Source organism: Thermobia domestica, chromosome 12 (genome assembly GCF_964235325.1).
Source record: "Thermobia domestica chromosome 12, izTheDome1.hap1.1, whole genome shotgun sequence".
NCBI lineage: Eukaryota > Metazoa > Arthropoda > Insecta > Zygentoma > Lepismatidae > Thermobia > Thermobia domestica.
In genome coordinates, this window is record NC_137465.1 from 105723074 (window position 1) to 105746067 (window position 22994).

The window sequence follows — 22994 nt, forward strand, 5'->3', positions numbered from 1 at the left end:
TCATTGACTGCACTAAGATTTATGCAGTAATACATTCTAATCACTCAAATCATGAATTCACCTGTTATCAATGTGATCATTTTGTTAGTGACAAATGTGCATATTTATTTTTAATTATGTGTTGTGCGATAATGTTACGTGTGTTACTGTGTTTTTTTTTCTTCAACCTTCACCATTATATAAATGTCCTCTACCTGCTCTTTGGTAAGTAACCTAACTCTATTTATTATTACTAGCTATTTATTATTAAATCCATACTTATTTATTACTTGACAATTTTATTATTTTATCAAAATGTTTTCATTATTATTATATTTATATATATGTGTCCCGTCACCTATTTATTTATTTATTTCTAGTATTATGTTAATCATTTTATCACTATTCACTGTAAACAAAATATATTTATAGATTAGGGATTTGATCGATGCAGACTCGTATTTCCTCGAATCTGGTATTGGGCTTTTGAAGTCAAATTGCGGCCCTCCTCGCAATTTCATCCATAAATAACATTTTGAATATAGCTACTTAACGTTCCCTATTTATTAAACTTTTGTTGTTTTACTAGTACAATTATTATTATTCTTTATTTATTTATTTTATTTAAAAAAAATGTTTAATACTATTATAACTTAAATTTCCACTCTTCTTCATACTCCAAAATGTGTTATAATCTATTTATTTATTTATTTACGTATTTATTTTGACAAAATCGGGTATATCAATAGAATTGATAACTTATTACATTTAGATATTATATCAATAATCACTATGACTAGTAATTAGTACATATGTCCTACTGTAATTCTATAATTCACAATTCTGGGTCATTAACTTCAACGTTTTTAGTCGATGGCCTTTCAACATAAAAACTATTCAAGTTATTGTCAATATCGGTTTTTTAATTAATAATATAATTAATAATATAATATAATGTAATGTTAATAATAATAATTAATTTGCCAAATGGCCTAATCTTTGAAACGGCATCTTTGATCATTTTTATAAACATGATTCTTTAATCCGTCTCCGTAAGTTCTATAACTCTTAAGGGTAATTCTCTAGACTGGATATTGCCAAGTCTTCTTTTTTCCCCCTACATTATTTCTCAGTAAGCTTACTTATTCTTTACTTATTTCTTATTTATATTCATATAGCTATAGCTCTAAATTGCTTACTTTTCATTATTACAACTAGTATATCTACTTAGTTAGCTAGCTTTCTTCTTCATATTAACATTAATAAAATATAATCATAATATAATAATATAATAATATAATCGTCATTTTCAGGTATAATATAATTCTTCAAAATTAATAATAATCTTGATTGTCACATCCTTGATTAAATATACATTATTCTATTCTTCTATTAACTTTGCTATCTATATCTCTATTATCTTATCTATTTTTCTATCTCTTTCTCTTTCCAGATCTTTCCTTCTCTCCTCTTTCCTTCTCTTTCTCTCATTCCTGAATTAAGTGTTCGTGATTAGTATTTCTCTTTTCTACTTTTCCTATTCCTAGAACTTAACTATTCTAACTTAAAGCTAGATAGACAAGTCTATTTTCTATATTTCTCTATTTCTTAAACATCTATTTTTCTTAATATTTAAACTCTATCCTTTACTACTACGCCTAAATTTTAATCTCTAAAATAATTCAAAATTTTGCTCTCTCTAGATTCTTGGCTAAATAGGTCAGATTCACAAAAAAAAAAAAAAAAAAATTCACCGCTTTGCAGAACGACAAATGGGTAACTCTTTCCTTTATCTGTACCGCCTTAATGCCGCCGAAGACTTATGTGTTATTTATAAATAAAAATTCTCGTGAGAGGTCTGGTAAACGCCCAATTCAACATCACGAGAATGTGATTTCTTACCTACCTAGATCATTCTCTTTCAAGATGTTTGCCTAATTCTGTCAATATCTTTACTAAATTTTAATTAACTAGTAACAACATTTCTAATAGTAGTAATCCTAATTCTATCACCCAGTGAGGGCGGGTGGTGCGGGTTAATTTACCCTTATGGCCTATAGCCATGCTTATAGCCTAGTGACTATACTATTTTTTACTATCGACACAACAGTCGCTTTTACCATGTCCTTAGTAGATAATTTATCTCTACAACTGTTGGCGTGCGAAAGGTCGTAACTTAACTGGAATCGAACCAGTATCTCCGCCATGACAACTTTATATCGATCCGGGGATTGAACCAACGTACTATGGTTTAACTAACACTGCACTGGGATCATTACAAAGGCGTAAGCCTCGCAGCATCTCGACCATGACAACTTTATATCGTGTCGTGCCTTTAAAGCCGGGATGTAGAGAAATTAGTGACACGATACAAGCCGCTTCCGTCTACTATCCGAAGTAGACAGGAATAAAATTACTATCATATCTCCACCAACCTACTTAGTAGGATTTTATACTTAACTTGCGCAGGTGATTGAATAATTATAATCTAGGCATTTAACTTTAAATTATGCATTTATTATCTTTTACTTTAGTATAGTTAGGTGTAGGATGTTGTGATGTTGATTTAAGTAAAATTGCTTGATCACATTAATAAAGCTGTTGGCGATTCAGTCAATTTGAGAGTAGCAGAGATGCATTACTACATACCTTCGTTGTAAACTGGAGTCGAACTCCTGGACACGGAGTTCGTCGTCGATGTCCCACACAGTGGATGGATTTCCACTGGAACTCGCTGTTGTTCTACAGAAGGGTTTCCAAGAACTGATCTCCTAACGTAGATCCTGCGACTGATCTCCTAACAGATTCCCTGGGACTGATCCCCTCCGACTGATCTCTATTTAGTCCGACATCACCTTTTTATGTTAATTTTCATTATGACGAATTTGTTGCTTCTCTCTTACCAAATTCTGCAGTTTATACATCTCTGTGCTGAAACCGCAGTTTCTGCATTTTCTCTCATTGACCAAAAACTCCAGACAGTTTACGTCTGCGATTTTCACAATTTTACCTAATTTTGATAATGTGTTATTGTGAACACAAATTTATACAGAGTTTACATTTTTCTTGTTGCTTCAGTATTTGTTTATATTCTTGTGACACTTGCAGACTCGTGTCTGTTACTTAATGAAAACAACAATCATAAGCACTATGTAATCTGGTGTTATAATCTGTCTGTCTGCAACATAATTAATTTCTCACTACAAGTTAATTTATAAACAATACTTCAATTTTCCTCTTTTTAGTCAATTAATAAAAATGAATGAATTTTGATATTTAAATCTATTACTGAATTTTGGCATACCGTGACACGCCCCCACTTTAAACTGAGGCATCTCCGATGACGTCTAGATCTTATGAATAAGATCGGCTTTTGGAGAACTTCCTGTATACAAAATTTCCAAATTATTAATTCATATAACAGATTACAGATATAATTTTAAAATAAAATCCAAAATTGTAATGTTTAGTTTGAGTAAAAACAAAAATTGATGGTTAATAATTCTCACGGTTTTTTTTTCTTTTTTTTTTTAAAGTCCAATTAGTCCTTTTCATTATATAAAGCAAAATATTTTAGATAGCAGTTCACTGCATTTACCTGCCATCTACCGTAATCACACATAACTACTTGAAGTCTTTATGTCTTCAACATTTATCAACACGTTAACAATTATATCCATCCTAAGTCCTTTCTTAGGGAATTTCATAACGATGTATTCACATTTAAATTATACATTCACACACACGACAATATATTTTACGCACTTTCACTGTTATTCTATATTGATTTTATCAAACACTCAAACACACCAACACTAAAATAGCACCATTGTTTCTACAACCTTGACCCAATTTGAGTTACTTAGTTGGCAACTCAGTGTCAACTCTGTGTCAATGCTTTTAGATAAACTGTTGATGTTTGCAAGAATTACTTTTTTTTTCTTTTCTCCTTCTCTCGTTTCCGCTTAACCTTGACCAACTCACGCATCCGTTCTACGTCCCTGAATGAGAACGTCCTTTTCTCACACACATCTTTCCACGTCAAGCCATGTCCACTCGGTTAAATCTTATCATTGACTGCACTAAGATTTATGCAGTAATACATTCTAATCACTCAAATCATGAATTCACCTGTTATCAATGTGATCATTTTGTTAGTGACAAATGTGCATATTTATTTTTAATTATGTGTTGTGCGATAATGTTACGTGTGTTACTGTGTTTTTTTTTCTTCAACCTTCACCATTATATAAATGTCCTCTACCTGCTCTTTGGTAAGTAACCTAACTCTATTTATTATTACTAGCTATTTATTATTAAATCCATACTTATTTATTACTTGACAATTTTATTATTTTATCAAAATGTTTTCATTATTATTATATTTATATATATGTGTCCCGTCACCTATTTATTTATTTATTTCTAGTATTATGTTAATCATTTTATCACTATTCACTGTAAACAAAATATATTTATAGATTAGGGATTTGATCGATGCAGACTCGTATTTCCTCGAATCTGGTATTGGGCTTTTGAAGTCAAATTGCGGCCCTCCTCGCAATTTCATCCATAAATAACATTTTGAATATAGCTACTTAACGTTCCCTATTTATTAAACTTTTGTTGTTTTACTAGTACAATTATTATTATTCTTTATTTATTTATTTTATTTAAAAAAAATGTTTAATGCTATTATAACTTAAATTTCCACTCTTCTTCATACTCCAAAATGTGTTATAATCTATTTATTTATTTATTTACGTATTTATTTTGACAAAATCGGGTATATCAATAGAATTGATAACTTATTACATTTAGATATTATATCAATAATCACTATGACTAGTAATTAGTACATATGTCCTACTGTAATTCTATAATTCACAATTCTGGGTCATTAACTTCAACGTTTTTAGTCGATGGCCTTTCAACATAAAAACTATTCAAGTTATTGTCAATATCGGTTTTTTAATTAATAATATAATTAATAATATAATATAATGTAATGTTAATAATAATAATTAATTTGCCAAATGGCCTAATCTTTGAAACGGCATCTTTGATCATTTTTATAAACATGATTCTTTAATCCGTCTCCGTAAGTTCTATAACTCTTAAGGGTAATTCTCTAGACTGGATATTGCCAAGTCTTCTTTTTTTCCCCTACATTATTTCTCAGTAAGCTTACTTATTCTTTACTTATTTCTTATTTATATTCATATAGCTATAGCTCTAAATTGCTTACTTTTCATTATTACAACTAGTATATCTACTTAGTTAGCTAGCTTTCTTCTTCATATTAACATTAATAAAATATAATCATAATATAATAATATAATAATATAATCGTCATTTTCAGGTATAATATAATTCTTCAAAATTAATAATAATCTTGATTGTCACATCCTTGATTAAATATACATTATTCTATTCTTCTATTAACTTTGCTATCTATATCTCTATTATCTTATCTATTTTTCTATCTCTTTCTCTTTCCAGATCTTTCCTTCTCTCCTCTTTCCTTCTCTTTCTCTCATTCCTGAATTAAGTGTTCGTGATTAGTATTTCTCTTTTCTACTTTTCCTATTCCTAGAACTTAACTATTCTAACTTAAAGCTAGATAGACAAGTCTATTTTCTATATTTCTCTATTTCTTAAACATCTATTTTTCTTAATATTTAAACTCTATCCTTTACTACTACGCCTAAATTTTAATCTCTAAAATAATTCAAAATTTTGCTCTCTCTAGATTCTTGGCTAAATAGGTCAGATTCACAAAAAAAAAAAAAAAAAAATTCACCGCTTTGCAGAACGACAAATGGGTAACTCTTTCCTTTATCTGTACCGCCTTAATGCCGCCGAAGACTTATGTGTTATTTATAAATAAAAATTCTCGTGAGAGGTCTGGTAAACGCCCAATTCAACATCACGAGAATGTGATTTCTTACCTACCTAGATCATTCTCTTTCAAGATGTTTGCCTAATTCTGTCAATATCTTTACTAAATTTTAATTAACTAGTAACAACATTTCTAATAGTAGTAATCCTAATTCTATCACCCAGTGAGGGCGGGTGGTGCGGGTTAATTTACCCTTATGGCCTATAGCCATGCTTATAGCCTAGTGACTATACTATTTTTTACTATCGACACAACAGTCGCTTTTACCATGTCCTTAGTAGATAATTTATCTCTACAACTGTTGGCGTGCGAAAGGTCGTAACTTAACTGGAATCGAACCAGTATCTCCGCCATGACAACTTTATATCGATCCGGGGATTGAACCAACGTACTATGGTTTAACTAACACTGCACTGGGATCATTACAAAGGCGTAAGCCTCGCAGCATCTCGACCATGACAACTTTATATCGTGTCGTGCCTTTAAAGCCGGGATGTAGAGAAATTAGTGACACGATACAAGCCGCTTCCGTCTACTATCCGAAGTAGACAGGAATAAAATTACTATCATATCTCCACCAACCTACTTAGTAGGATTTTATACTTAACTTGCGCAGGTGATTGAATAATTATAATCTAGGCATTTAACTTTAAATTATGCATTTATTATCTTTTACTTTAGTATAGTTAGGTGTAGGATGTTGTGATGTTGATTTAAGTAAAATTGCTTGATCACATTAATAAAGCTGTTGGCGATTCAGTCAATTTGAGAGTAGCAGAGATGCATTACTACATACCTTCGTTGTAAACTGGAGTCGAACTCCTGGACACGGAGTTCGTCGTCGATGTCCCACACAGTGGATGGATTTCCACTGGAACTCGCTGTTGTTCTACAGAAGGGTTTCCAAGAACTGATCTCCTAACGTAGATCCTGCGACTGATCTCCTAACAGATTCCCTGGGACTGATCCCCTCCGACTGATCTCTATTCAGTCCGACATCACCTTTTTATGTTAATTTTCATTATGACGAATTTGTTGCTTCTCTCTTACCAAATTCTGCAGTTTATACATCTCTGTGCTGAAACCGCAGTTTCTGCATTTTCTCTTATTGACCAAAAACTCCAGACAGTTTACGTCTGCGATTTTCACAATTTTACCTAATTTTGATAATGTGTTATTGTGAACACAAATTTATACAGAGTTTACATTTTTCTTGTTGCTTCAGTATTTGTTTATATTCTTGTGACACTTGCAGACTTGTGTCTGTTACTTAATGAAAACAACAATCATAAGCACTATGTAATCTGGTGTTATAATCTGTCTGTCTGCAACATAATTAATTTCTCACTACAAGTTAATTTATAAACAATACTTCAATTTTCCTCTTTTTAGCCAATTAATAAAAATGAATGAATTTTGATATTTAAATCTATTACTGAATTTTGGCATACCGTGACAATGGGTATGGCGGATTTTGATACTAGGCGCCTCATTTATATAATACAAATAATACTCTTGGCTCACTGTATCAGGCCTCCGAGCAGGGTGTCTATGAGCCATGAGTCATGAATTGAGGTTGTCGGTCAAAGGAAAGTAGTGAAATTGAGCTTCAGATCATGGAAAAAGTGATTTTATAGAACAACAATACTTATATAATACAGTACAGTTACTGAAATAATAAATTGTAAGTGGCCTCGCGTAGCGTAGTCGCTAACGCTCTCGCCTTCGGTCCGAGCGGTCCCGAATTCGATTCCCGGTTGGGTCACTCGGTCGAAAAAGTGTAAAGAGATTTTTCAGGCCAGCCACCCTGAATGAGGTTTTCCTGGGTGGTACCTAACTTATAGGTCCCAGGCCGCTTCCCCCTCCCCAATCCCTTCTTCCTTCCCTTTCCCCGGATTGTGTGCTCGCCGAGGGACGTCATCCCTCAAATCGTGAAGGGCTAAATGGCCTTAGGTGCCGAAAGCCCAGAAATCTAAATCCCAACTCTCTAATAAATTGTGATTTTTGCTAATGATCCGACGTTAAGAGGTGACGCCATCTCTCTTAAGGTTGCAGATAGTCACTAACTTCCCCCTTTCTACTAATACTGTTTTCAGTTTTCGCTTTTTTCTTTCCTTTCCTTTTCTTTCTTTTTTTTTTTTTTTTTCAATACCTCTGAATAATAATGAATGCATTATATTATATGCAATGCTTCAAGTACAGTATACAGCCTGCAAAGTAGTCAGTAAAGTCAGTGAAAATATGCCCAATGATGGAAACTGAGGGTCAGTTTTAATGCTTGGTATATATGTGGCACATTGCTTGGGTTTCAGCGCTTTCATGAGCAGCTACATATACCTAATCATTTGCATTTCAAAGAAATCAAGGCTAACTAAATTTATTAAAAATAAAATATTCATTTGATGGTAAAACAATTACAAACCTGAAATCATCAAGAGTATGATTATTCCTAAATAGCTTTTTTTAAAAAATCATTATATTACGTATTGGTATTTTGCTAATAGTTATACTGAATACACTAAAAGTATACTGGAATTTTGAAATTGAAACTCAGTAGACACCCTGATTATTTTATTATTATTATTATTATTATTATTATTATTATTATTATTATTATTATTATTATTATTATTATTATTATTATTATTATTATTATTATTGATATTATTATTATTATTAAATTTCTTTTGAGCAAGTTGCGGAAAAGTTGTCATTGGGTTAGAGTGGTTCGCATACAAAATTGCAGTTATTTTATTTTATTTTATTATTTAACTCCTTCCCATGCCTCAAGAACGTCGAAGTCTTCAGAGGCCGAAAGTGGGCAACAAGCACGTAACGGCGTACATGTTTGCCATTTTTAGCGCTTGTAATGCATATTGATACCGAAGAAAGTGTTTTTAAAAATAGAGATCGTAAGTTTCGATATTTTTAATGTGAAATTTGTATCGTTTCTTACTCGTTTTTACATTACGAAGCGATAAAGACTCAATCATCATCTGTAAAACTGCAGTTTTGTGTAAACATTTCTTGTTTTGTTGTGCGTCGTTTTAAGCAGCCTTTTTATTAATGGCATATAACCTCTCTATACCCCTTTAAATTCGTGAAACAAAAATAATTGAGTAACTCTTATTCGTATTGTTCTTGCAGCTCTTAGCTGGTTTCAGATTCACCTTGTAATCCTCGGAAATCACTCAAAATTCACCACGAGAAGGTGGCTGCAACTTTAATTCCTCCCATCTACTCTAATCCATTGTTATGTATTCCGTGAGCAAGCTTGTTCATCTTCACATGACATAATCATGCTTTATTCCAAATACTAGCAGATACTAACGAGAAGCTAGTTTTGCCCGGATGTGGCCGTCTCTTTTCTCGGGTCCACAACCGCTTTCGATTCCTCCGTTACTACACATACAATCCTGTCAACGGCGTGAGTTAGTACGAAAAAGATGTAATACTATAATCGGTTTTGATTGTGTCCTTGATGGTTTCCCCAAGCTGGTCCGTCGTCTATTTATTTCGACTTTTTTGCATGTCGAGATTAAAGAGCCTTATCTACCACCTACGCACAACCAGATAGTGCCATTATCGACCTAGTGGTGGTTCTGTTATTTGCTTGATTTCAGGGACGGTAAACTCCTGTGAGTATCTTCTTTTCTGTTGTTGGTATTTCTTGATACATCTCCATCTTAATGTCCTAATGTCGCTGCTTTTGCCCGTTACCATGGATAAAAGGACGTTTTCAGGATGAGACAAATATCCACTAACACGTACAGATAAGCGGAAAACCTGTTTGAAGAAATTAAGCCAATTCGACTATTTTCCATAAGTGTCGGGATCCGTCACAGACATTGGTGTAACTTAATTTCGAAGCATACAGGGACGTAGAATCGAATCACGTACTGAACCAGACAACTTAACGCTTTTTCAGGTGCAAGGGTACTTAGGTAAAGATACTGTTAGCTTGATGAAGTAATTAATCAATGAGATTGTACAATTAATGCGGTGGTTTTCCTAGATGGGTTCGGCGAACATGTGCCACTAGAGACAGCTTGACAAATGTGTAGTAGGTATTGTTGATTGGTACTCAAATCATTGAAATCGGTTATTGTTTCAAACCATTGGATTCTCATCGACTGGGAAGAAAAGACAGGTAATTCTTCACAGATACTCAGTCAATTTCTAATCGAACCAGATAGTGTCTTTGGGTGAGCAGATGCGCCATCGAGGTCTTTAACTACGTGTCGGAGAGGAAATTCGTTCATTGGACACATAATTCTCCGCAACTCCTTTCCTAACATTTTCCCCATACATGCCATTACTCTACTAAATCTACCTGTATTCATATATTAGTTCCATCGGTATTCACATTATTGCTAATGCAAGTAGTTGTGAAATGTCTGTTCCGCTTTGTTCAAGAAACCAGAATAGCTTTCGCTATTTTGTGTCCATGCTCTGAAAATGGAATATATCCGAAATATTTTGAGGGGGCTCAGTGGTAGAGCGTTCACCTCTGGTGAATGGGGTCTTGGGTTCAAACCCTGTTCCCGTCAAGTGAACTTTGTGGTGGACAAACTTCGTATGCGTGGATTTCCTCCCACTTTCTTCATTTCACTCATTTCTCATCTTCACCGTTTCCTTTAGCCTTGCCGGCATAAGCGTGGGAAGTAAAACTCACAAATTTCATTTCCGAAATATTTTGAGACGAGTTCTTCCACTAACTGGCTCTTCTTGTATCTTACTTCTGTAGACTTTATTTCCAATGCTCTTCTTTCTGTCCATCAAAATAAAGGCCGCGAAGTCCACATTTCATACCATTGTTTTTAATCAAATCATAAATTTTTTCTTCTCCCGACAAATTTTCGATTTATCTATTATGTGAGCGGATTCTTCTGAAGTGACAGCGCCGGTGTCACGGTATTTTTTACCCTTGGAAATCTTTACCCCCTGTAGGTTTCTGGTTATTTCAAAGAAAAAGTCAGAAGTCACGTTAAAAATTGATATCATTAAATGTAATTGATCTCTCAGGGATTGATCTCACTTTGAGCAAGGTGGTTTTATATCTGAAAATTTGATAGAGGGGTAATATTTTCGTAGGAAATTAATACCTCCTGTCGGTTTCTGGTAACTTCAAAGACAAAGTGAAATGTTAAGTTAGAAATTAATATTATTCCGTGTTATCACTTAACAGACGCACTCACTTTGGACAAGATTACTTTATGTCCGAAAATTTGATAGGGAGGTAACATTTTCCTAGAAAATTAATGCACTTTTGTAAGTTCTTGGTTACTTCAAAGACAAAACCAAACGTTACATTATAAATTCATACCATTCCATGTTATCTCTTAACAGGTGCACTCACTTTGGGTCTTCGCTTTATACCCGAAATTTGATAGCGGTTAGTGTTTTCCTAGGAAGTTTATATCCCCCATCGGTTTCTAATTACTTCAAAGGCAAAGTCAAATGTTGTATATTGTACATTGATACCATTATGTGTTATCTGTTCGCAGAAGATGCAAGAGACGCACTCACTTTTGATAAGATGGTTTTATATTCGAAAATTTGATATTCCCTGTCGGTTTCTGGTTACTTCAAAAGTAAAATAAAATGTTATACATTATAAATTGACACCATTCCGCTGTTTGGAGTACTCTGTGATGGGGTTAGCTGGCTAAGCTAACCAGAAAACGGATATCTCAACTGTCTTGTATATAAAATATGTCATGGCTCATGTAATTCATAGTGTCTGATAAAGCCAAAGTAGATAATTGGCAAAACTGTTACGTGTTATTAGTTTTTGAATAAAAAGATCTCTTTGCTCAGCGAATAGTTTAAACAAATGCATTTCTAGATATTAGTATATCTGTAAGATACAAGTAAGTCCAATTTTATTTTCACTTGGAAGACTCTTTCTTGTACCCATATAGCTTTAAAATAATCGTTGCAGGAATATTACACAATTATGAAATGTGCGTGTATTTATGTAGCACTGTTAATAGTTGATGTATTATTTTTCTCGAACTGCTTTTGCTAAGTGCTATACTTTTTCGAGCTAAGTTACTTTGAAAATTATTTTCCCACACTTTCGGTGGTCTGTAATTGTGAAACTTTGCGTTTCCTGCATTTGTTTTCTTCCGTTCGTTCGGCGTGAGAATGCAGCCAATCCAGAACTGGTGTCTTAAGCACTTCACTGTCGTTAAAACCCTTCGATGCAACCACTTTTTCATGCGAAGAAAAGAAAGAAATCGCTGAAGGCAACGTGGGGGCTGTAAGGGGAATTATTGAATATTTCCCATTGAAATCTTTGATTTGCCTCAACAGTGCAAGCAGCTGTATGTAGGCAGGCGTTGTCACTGATCAGAAGAATTCCAGAGCATAACATTTCTCTCCTCCAATTTTGGATGACACGTCGCAGATTATTCAGTGTTTGGCAATACACATCTGCTGTAATTGATGTTCCTGGTATAAAGAATTCCACAAGAATCATACCCTTTTGGTCCCAAAACATGGTTGTCATGATTTTGTGAACTTACGGGTTTTGTGTGAATTTCTTCGCTTTAGGAGAACCAGAGTGCCGTAAACCCCGTCAATATGTATGAAAAGAGGTCATTCCGTTCAGTGGCGGCTAATGTTAATGTCGTAGCGTTGCGCAACGACCAAAGTATTTCAAGAAAAAAATATTATTAGCAATAGTAGTAAAGAACAGAAAAAAATACTTTCTAATAATCCCATATATACTTTTTTTTTTTTTTTTTTTTACTTCTATAACTGTCCGTTCCGTTAATCCGTTTTAAAAAGCGAAAAATAATCCGTCACAGAGTCCCTGATTTATATTGCGTTGCAGCGAACATACAACGATCAGATTCCTTCAGCGCGGTAATTGGAGCAAATGTTAAGTCTCCTTTCCTCTATATCAGAAGTTAAAGGCTCTGGTCGTTGCAGTGCATCTGCAACACAGCACGCTTTCCAGTGAACGATAAGGTTTTTCGCACTAATTTCTGAACTTTATTTCACTAGCAATTAACAAATGGAATTTGTTTTATGCAATCATATTTTTAAATTACGGGCTATACTGAAGCAAATCAATATAATGACAATTTAAAAAAAGTGATTGCAGAATTCCAAAATAAGAGAGAAATATGTAGTAGAGCAGAAAACAAATGAAAGTAGACCACATTACAAGTTAATTCTTAGCTTATATAGATAATGAAGGCTTCTTGTATAGCAATTTGTGAACCAAATATTAATAAGTAAATATATAGAATCCCTCTCCCTCTGTGGATAGTATTTTAGTATATACATATTTCTTTCATAAAATAAGTATATTTTATACTCTTGATAATTTCCACGCAAAACTGTATGATGGGGAACGCCACATTGAATTTGGGACTAGTTAGCAATGCTCAGGGGCGTAGCCACGAGGAGGGTCCACCGGGTTAGGACCTCCCAAAAATTTCGAAACTCGACTAACATTTGTAGACTTTCCTAATGAACTATACTTGTTTAACAGAGAAATGATTGATGTAGGCTAAATATTTTATTTTTCGCCTCATCATGTACTCTTTCTTTTCTTATAAAAATAATCGTTCTATCATTTTTTTCTAAAAAATATAGGTGAAAATAATTAAGAATCACTTATCGTCTTTTCGGGTGCAGTATAAGATAGGTTCAATATTACGTAGACTATTGGACCTCCCTCAAATACTTTGGACCTCTCCCAGCTAACATTTCTGGATGTAGAACTGGCAATGCTTTTTGTTTTGACGTTCTTTGATTTTGGGCTTTTTTTTTTTTTTTTTTTTTTTTTTTTTTTTTTTTTTTTTTTTTTTTTTTTACATGCTGACTTTACATCTGGCGGGTTTCAAAGTTCGCTTTCCAGAACGTATGACATTGATAAGCGTTGTTTCGCCTCATGTGGAAGTATATTGTGTTCATCGTGCATTCCGTAACAACCAAGACGGATGATTTGGAATGTAGTTTTTTTTTTCTTTTACGCATATGTGTGTGTCTTGATGTATGAATATGTGACATTCGCAGTTCATATACCAGTACCTATTTTGTATCAGCTGTTTTAGTTATTAGTTATTAGATTTAATTTTATTGTGTGTGCTTTAATTCTGTAAATAATCTACAAATTCTAAATGAGTTGTATACTATGACTTCTGTAAATAACTTACAAAAAAAAATTTCCAGCTTTCAACTGAGGAAAAACTTGCAATTAAGGCTTAGACAAAACATAGAAAGGGCAATTCAGGAGAGTGGTGGAAAAAAATCCGGTTTAAATTTACAGGGCATCTTATGGCAGTGTTGTTTGCACTAGATACATTTCCTCAATTTATTTTAAATTTTCCTAGATAAACTGTGAATAAAGTGTGTTCAATGTACATTCTTTTATAACACTGATCTCTGCTACGAACTGTCTTCAGTCTACACTGAAGAGGAATTCGGATCATTGTAAGGGGCTAAGTTTGCTAGAATGAATTGTTTGCAATAATCTAAAGAAAATATTTAGTGAATCTACAAAGCTTCTGAAATTAATATTAACTGTATCTATGGCGTCAGCAAAGGAAGGAAAGTGTATTTACACATCAAAAACAATTGACACTTTCAAGGAATTGAATGTCCTAAGATAGGTTATCACCATTAGTTATGCTTTCCAGAGAAAAAGACCTGACAATAAGAATACCAGAATTCAACCAGCATGTATTAGGCAGATTTGCTCTAATCAAAGAGAGGATAATGAACTTACTAGTTAAATAAGGTGATTAATTGGATAAAATGTTCTGCTTTTTTTATTTTTAAACACAGAATTTTATTTAATTTCACATGTCACATAGCATTTTCATCTAAAGTTATGCTGATTAGTCAATGTGTCCACTTTATATCTTCTGTCTCCGATCGTTCGTACTGCAACACCCGAAACCACAATCCACCGGCCGCCACTGATCCCGATCCTCCTTCCTCCAGTTGCCATTCTTTGCTCTTTGTGAACGTCTGTCAGCATTTTTGGCACCAACCTCTCTCACAATTTGTGATATCAACTTATCAGACAGAATTCGCTGCACTGTTATCGCATATATTTCTGAAAACTCTTTGGTGTATTCAGTTATTGTGAACCGGCGATTGGATCGCTCGTTAACATGTTTCACCAGATCGTCCGTCTGAATGCTAGGCCTTCCACTACGCTCATCATCATGAATATTTGAACACCCTTCTCGAAACTGCCTGACCTTCTCTTCGCTCATTACTATCGGTTCGTAATGTCGCACAGTTCCCATGGATGTCTTCTGCAGTTACATTCTGCCCTTTGGCATGATTTTGTATTACGCAGCAATTTCACCTTACTGCTACATGTGCATAACTCCACTCTGACGGAGGGAGTTACAAGCACAGAATACTAAGACATGCTCGACTTCATCAGTGTTTCCAATCCCGCGTAGTGCCTTGTATACGTCATTATTCCATGTGGGGAAATAATATATTAATCCTACTATTTAATATATTACAGATTGATAAAGTAATTCAGGCAAACAGAAATAACATGCCATTACGTGGTGAGGATATGGATATCTATGACGATGATGGTGGTGAGAATTCTCCCTCTTCGTAACTCAGAGGATAATCAATAAAATAAAGGTAAGGATTCATAAAAGAGTATTTGTTGAACTATACAGTATATTATTATATTGTTCGTGTTTTAATTATATTTAAGTGCAAGTAGTAATACTAACAAATAAATACAAGAAATGTTTCGCCAGTTCTTTTTATGTTGCATTTAATTTTTGATCTTGTGACAACTTGGCTACAACTTTTTTATTCTTTGGGATTGGATGGTTGATTTGGAGTTTAGTGTCCCGTTCAATACCGAAAGTGGACGTACAACTTAACATGAAACCTGAAACACACAAACTTGCACCGGAAATCGGACCTGGATGTCTCACGCCGAAAGCCCGTGGGCTAATCACTGTAGGCACTATTTTAAAAAAAAATTGAAGTAAAGAATTATTGCCATATAAGGAATATGAATATGCATGTAATTTTCATTGTATGGACATAATTATTAATTGCATTCATCCATTTAGACTTCTGTGGCGGACTGGACAAGTCATGAGCAAGGATACGTATAGCGCATAACGTTGTGGGGAAGCCTAAGGAGGAGGTCTTTGAGTAGACCAAAAAATTAGAAGGATAGTAGTACAAAATGAGATCTTAGATAGGTGGTGAATATGGTGAAATTGTTTGGCTTGCAGAGGATAGTTTCCAATGCAGAAGTTTTGCTTTGTTGCAAAGAATCTTCAAGTTTCTGAAGTCATAAAGTTCGTTCATTAGTTATTAAGAGGAAGCAAATGCTGCAAAACTCATCAAGGAGATAATAAATCGTGTACGTTTTACTAACACGAATGGGCGGGCACATAAAAAAGACATGAAGGGCGTGAAATGTATACTATTTTCTAGGTCTCGTTCTATTAATATTGATAAAATAACGTAATGGCTAATGAATTTCCCACATACGAATATGACACACTACGCGGAATACTGGTTTGGAAGATGAATATCTTTCTGTATTAGATGCAAGAGTGTACATTAGAGGTAAAAGGTGAGGGAGCTGCAATTTTCTTTAGGTAAAATGAGTATATGTTCCAAATTACTATATTACATAGCCGTGATATATTTTGTAGGTAGGGGCTAGGTTTGCTTTTTTGTAGCCGGTAAGATGGCATCACATCATTGATTATCGCTTACTGTGTCAGTCATAGGTCTAGTGACATCCATACATCTTACCGGTTACCAAATATGTGAACGGTAACCATTCTCATTTTTGGTAGCTGGTGACGTGCAGATTATTAATATCCTGGCCAACGTATTATAGTTATAAATACAGCTGTAGAATAAAGATCCGAGTGGTTTCAAAGCTCGTATTCCACAATTACATTTGCAGTTTATACACCCTTTACTGTACACTGGAAATAGGTCAGCATACACATTATGGCTACAAATATGGTTACTGCTCGTCAACATGGTTCCAAATATAGCACTTTCTGGAAGAAAGAAAGAAAAAGAAAAATGTTATATTCTTTTAGCACCTTTGAGCTCCTTCTTGGCTAAGCGGTTAGGGTACGCGCCCTTTAGCGTGAGAAACCCGGGTTCGATTCCGACGGGAGCTCCCACGAATCCCATGTTAATCAGTAGGTACATGTCTCATTACAGCTTCAGTGCTGAAAGGGACGCTAAACTTAAAATAAACTCTTTTAGCGCCTTTGTAGTTTCCATATCATTTTTGTATACCGTGACAATAGGTCGACATACATATGACTATACTATAAATTAAAGTGTTTTCGCAACATTCGTCTCCTAGTGACATAAAAGCTCGAATTCTGTTCTGGACCTTACACCTTTAACTAGGCATTCTGGAAGAAAGAATTTCTTTCCCGATCCAGCAAGGAGTGTTCCAACTAGAGTAAGTGTGAGTAGCATAGCGTTAGAGCGCCAAAGAGATGGGTTGCTGTATTTACAGCTACTATCGGGTAAGCTTACACAATATGTGGTTGTTTGATTATGGTAGCAAAACATACAGTTGTTTGATTGTATAATGTTTTATATGAATGCTTATATCTCATACTTCTGTAATCAACGGGAAAATACTGACAAATTAACTTATACGAGAATTTCTTCCGCAGTGTAATATTTTTTACTTTCAAGCGACAGTACAAGTGGAGAAAGTCCTCATCCTAAAAAGAATCGAACTCAAAATTTCAGCGGGTATATACGTTTCGTGCACTACATCTCCGAATCTCCGGGAAACATTTTTCATATATTCTGTTTGTAATAAAGGATTGTATGAATAAAGTGGCGATTTTAGAAAGAAGCCACATATGAAGAAGTTGTAATTTTATTGCTACAGGTTGAGGGAAGAAAAATTATCTAATATCCTAATCCCTGTATGTAAGGATTGGGACATTAGGATAATTTTCTTCTCGTGTTTTATAGCGATAAAGTTTACTTTTTACCTATATAACTTCTCTCAAGAGCCGCCACTACCTGTGAAGGAATATTGAACTGATTACGATAATTCAGATGTAGCCTTGCAAAACTTTGAAAACAAACAAATATATGTATGTTCCGATCCTGAACAATACACTTTACCTATAAATTTTTCAAATTGTAATAGTCATAATTTTTGCTTGTACCCTAAAATTGTGTAATGTAGTATAGAAAGTTATACTTATCTAATATCAGTAAATAAATTATTGGGGTTAGCAAGCAATATATGACTGCTTTATTTAAGCAGATTTTCTTCACTAATTACCCTAAAATGAACAAAATTATGGAAGTAATAGTTCAGATGTACAGAAGACCTGTTATAAACAATCTTTACAATTTGTTGTTAAATGGTACATCAACACCACAAACTTTTTTAACACACAAGACGAGTCTTAGACGACTTAGTAAATTCATTACAAGTAGACTTAATGTAAATAAAATGAGAAGTATTCAGGTATGCATAGGGTTGCCAGACGTCCCGGTTTTCCGGGACAGTCCCGGTTTCCAATGATAGAATTAACTGTCCCGAGACAGGCTTTCGGGACGCCTGTTTGTCCCGGTTTTCCTTCTTCAGATTAAAGAAAATCAACTTGAAAGAACTAGTATGTCTCAGCTAAAAACGGAAAGTTTTCGGAAAATTTGCGTAGCCAATTAATTTTACAAAACAAACAACAAGTACTTTGAAAATCATATCCATTCTTTTGCCCTATGGGTTGTTTAGCTTTCAGAGGAAAGAAAATATAAATGTTCAAGGTGGGGCAGATGTTATCATCACTTTCAATAGCAGTGACGACTAATGTTAGTGTTGCAGCATTGCGCAACGACCAAAGTATTTCAAGAAAAAAATATCATTAGCAGTAGTAGTAAAGAACAGGAAAAAAAATACATTCTAATACTCCCATATATACTTTATTAATAACATATTTTTACTTCGGTAACTGTCCGTTCCGTTAATCCATTTTAAAAAGCAAAAAACAATCCGTCACAGAGTCTCTGATTTATATTGCGTTGCAGCGAGCGTACAACGACCAGATTTCTGCAGCGCGGGAATTGGAGCGAATGTTAAGTCTCCTTTCCTCTATCTCAGAAGTTAAAGGCTCTGGTCGTTGTAGTGCTTATGCAACACGGCGCGGTTTCCAATGAACGAGAAGGTTTTTCGCTCTAAATAAGATTTCTGAATTTTATTTCAGTACCAATTAATAAATGGAATTTGTTTTTATGTATTCATATTAAATTACTATACTGAAGCAAGCCAATAAAATGGCAATTTAAAAAAAGTGATTGCAGAATTACAAAATAAGAAAGAAAATATGTAGTAGAGCAGAAAACAAATGAAAGTAGACCCGCATTTACAAGTTAATTCTTAGCTTATATAGATAATGGAGGCTTCTTGTACAGTAACTTGTGAACCAAATATTAATAAGTCAATATATAGAATCCCCTTCTGTGGACAGTATTTTAGTATATGCATATTTCTTTCGTAAAATAAGTGTATTTTATATTCTTGATAACTCTCCACATAAAACTGTATGATAGGAAACGCACCATTAAATTTGGGACTAGTTAGCAATGCTCAGGGGCGCAGCTACGATGGGGGTCCACCGGGTCCGGACCTCTCAAAAATTTCAAAACTCGACTAACATTTGTAGACTTTCTTAACGAACTATACTTGTTTAACGGAGAAATGATTGATGTAGGCAAAATATTTTATTTTACGCCTCATCATGTATTCTTTCTTCTCTCATAAAAATAATCGTTCTATCATTTTTTCTAAATATATATATATATATATATATATATATATATATATATAGCTGACAATAAATAAGAATTACTTATTGTCTTTTCGGGTGCAGAATAAGACAGGTTCAATATTATATAGACGTATTTGACCCCTTCAAATGCTTTGGACCCCTCCCAGCAAACATTTCTGGGTGTGGAACTGGTATTGCTGTTTGTTTTGACGTTCTTTGACCTTTAGTTTCTGTTAATGCTGATCCTACATCTGGCGGGTTTCGAAGTTTGCTTTCCAGAACGTAGATAAGCATTGTTTCGTCTCATGTAGAAGTATATTGTATTCATCGTGCATTGCTTAACAACCAAGACGGATGATTTGAAATGTAGTTTTTCCTTTATGCATGTGTATTTATTGATGTATGCATATGTGATATTCGCAATTCATATATCGGTACCTCTTTTGTATCAGCTGTTTTGGTTTTTAGTTATTAGATTTAACCCATTTGGGACCAGTGTCCTATTTATAGGACACTTGATATTTTATTTTTTATAACAAAGAAGAATAAGGTTTTCGTGTTCTGCTAATTACAGGGAGCAATTGGAGACCTGTCATAATGCACTGTAATTTTTTGATACTTTTTTTTCCTTTCTCTCTGTAAAAGACGGACGCTTAAATTTATTTGTGTAAGTTACTTTATTTGGGTATGTTTCGGGCAACGTTATTTTTTGTTTTTAATACAAACAATGCATTTAATTTATATGTATTAGGCAGCAATAGGTACGCGGCAATCAGACTATAAAAAAGTTCTTTTAGTTTTGTTATTACTTTCGGTGCTATAGATGTTGAAACATTAGTGTTATATAAATAGGACGCTGGTCCAAAGCAATATACTACCAGGTAATAAAAGCAAATGTATAGATAGACTGATGCCCTTGATTTTTCGCGTTCTTACGCTTATCATTCATTGTTCAATACTTAAATACTACATTTTTTACTTTTCTCAATTGAATGCAATTTGCATCTAAGCTTTACTGTAACTACAGTAGAGAAATAAGTGGTAGAAAAAAAAGTGCTGAATAATAATGTTCAAATTTGAAAAAAAATATGCATCATACACAAAGCTTCCCCTAGTTGGTGTACAAACTGACAGAAACTTCAGCGAACTGAAAGAGAAATGTTGTAAACAAATCATCTGCAGAGATATTCTTTTGTATTTCCAACAGTGACTCAGTGCAATATAGCTATAGTGAAGGAAACAGTTCGTTATGATGTACATATAAAGAACAATCAGCATTTCCTGTTGTACGATAATAAAACTTGTTATGAGAATTTGATCTCTGCTATGGAAAGGATATGAAAATAAAGGAGAGTGCTAGCGACAATATATATCATGATAGAGAAGACGATTTTTCTTAAGATTCCAGAGTGATTTTCAGTATGCTAGATATTGTAAATGGTCTGAATAGTCATCTGCTATATTTTGAGAATTTTTTCGCAAGTAGAGATCTGCTAATACATCTTCGTGAATTGGGATTCAGAGCAACCGGTACTCTGCAAAGCAATCGTGTGTCTCAGTATCCATTGGCTGATTCAAGAGTTGAGTAAATACATATGCAGGGAGTTCATATGAATACAGATTCGACTGGGATGGTAAGTTCTCATTGCCAAATGGAATGACAATTGACGTGTTGTAATTGGCACAAATTCTGACAACATACATCCTGTTCCCTGAACGATGAGGTGGAGCCGACTACATGATGAACATATTATAATTGAGCATCTTCATGTTATCCTACAATAACCATATGGGAGGTGTCGACTGTTTCAAAAACTTAGAATTGATATAAGATGCAAGAAGTGGTATCGGGTGATATTTTCACGAATTATTAACATGATGATCGTAAACTCATAATCATGTTTACGAAACCAACTCAGTTCAATATGGATCTTCTGACATTTACACGCAACATATCTGTATATCTATCATATATATCAAACTTGGTGGTCACCTCTTCAAATGTATTCAATGATGTACGCCTCGCTGGAAGTGGTTACTTCATTATGGAAAGGAAGACGTAAAGATGCCAATAGACGCACTTGAATATCATTATCATACTTTGAAAAGTGTAATGTCACATTGTGTTTCAAAGCGTTTCGTGAAATACCAAGAAGGCAAAGAAAAATAAACTTTGAATCAAAGCCAAACACGTGTAACAAACTAGCACAGGTAGACCTAAATTACAAAATAGTAATTATCTGAACTTCAAACGTAACAGTTTAGTGTTCTAAATACTGGTATTTGTACGTTATGTTTAGTTATGTTTCATATATCTTATTTTGTATAATTTTGGGTAATAAACATCAATACAAAACACACACGCATATATATATATATATAAATCAGGAAAACTTCGTGCTTCGATAGACCGGCCGTGATCACTCAATGCTTTGAGGCACTTAGCGGTAAAAATTTGAATTGCTTCACTCAAGCAATAGAATGCAATTAGTTACGAATATGGCCTTTCTTGTATATCAGAAAAGACCAGCGTCCTATTTATAGGACAGGGCGTAAGTCACATCCGATGCGCAGGAAAAATCAAAATGTTATATTTTCATGATACTTAGGCAATAATAAACTAAATTGAGTTCTTAAAGTGAAAGAAATCAAAAAAATAATAATTTGGTCCCAAATGGGTTAATTGTATTGTATGTGCTATAATTCTATAAATAACCTACAAATTCTGTATGAATTCTATACCATGACTTCTGTAAATAACTTGCAAAAAAAGAAAGAAAGAAAAAATTGTCCAGCTTTCACCTGAGGAAAAACCTGGAATTAAGACAGAGAAAACAAGGTGTTCGAAAAAAAAAAATCCGGTTTAAATTCACAGAACATCTTATGGGAGTAATGTTGTTTGCACTAGATATATTTACACAATTTATTTTAAGTTTTCATAGATAAACTGTGAATAAAGTGTATTCAATTTAATTTTTTCATAACACTAATCTCTGCCACGAATGTCTTCAGTCTACGCTGCAGAGGAATTCGGATCATTGTTAGGGACTGGGTTTGCTAGAATGAATTTTTTGCAATAATCTAGAAAAAAATATTTAATTAATCTACAAAGCTTCTGAAATTTTTTCTTACTAAGTGCTAAATTTGTATATCTTTTAGGGGTCTTGCTGACTCAGGTGTTGACACACACACAAAAAAAGTCATAAATGGGAGTGTGTGTCGTAATTGGCCCAATATTTAGGATCTATTAAAAACATACCAAATGGAAATTCGGAATAAGAGACGCCAGACAGCTCTTCATACATTAGCTTTTTACATTC

The 22994-nt window shown here is 33.9% G+C and overlaps 1 protein-coding gene across 6 annotated transcripts in view; it reads left to right on the top strand.

Annotated features, from left to right (window-relative positions):
- Window positions 1–22994, top strand: part of LOC145666574 (tubulin polyglutamylase TTLL13-like) — a 211565-nt gene that overhangs the window by 181474 nt on the left and 7097 nt on the right. For all 6 annotated transcript variants that reach the window (XM_081733930.1, XM_081733929.1, XM_081733932.1 and 3 more), the window contains one exon: window positions 15387–15514. In XM_081733930.1, the coding sequence (XP_081590056.1) occupies window positions 15387–15488 (102 nt within the window). In that variant the 3' untranslated portion in view covers window positions 15489–15514. The remainder of the gene's footprint in view (window positions 1–15386; window positions 15515–22994) is intronic.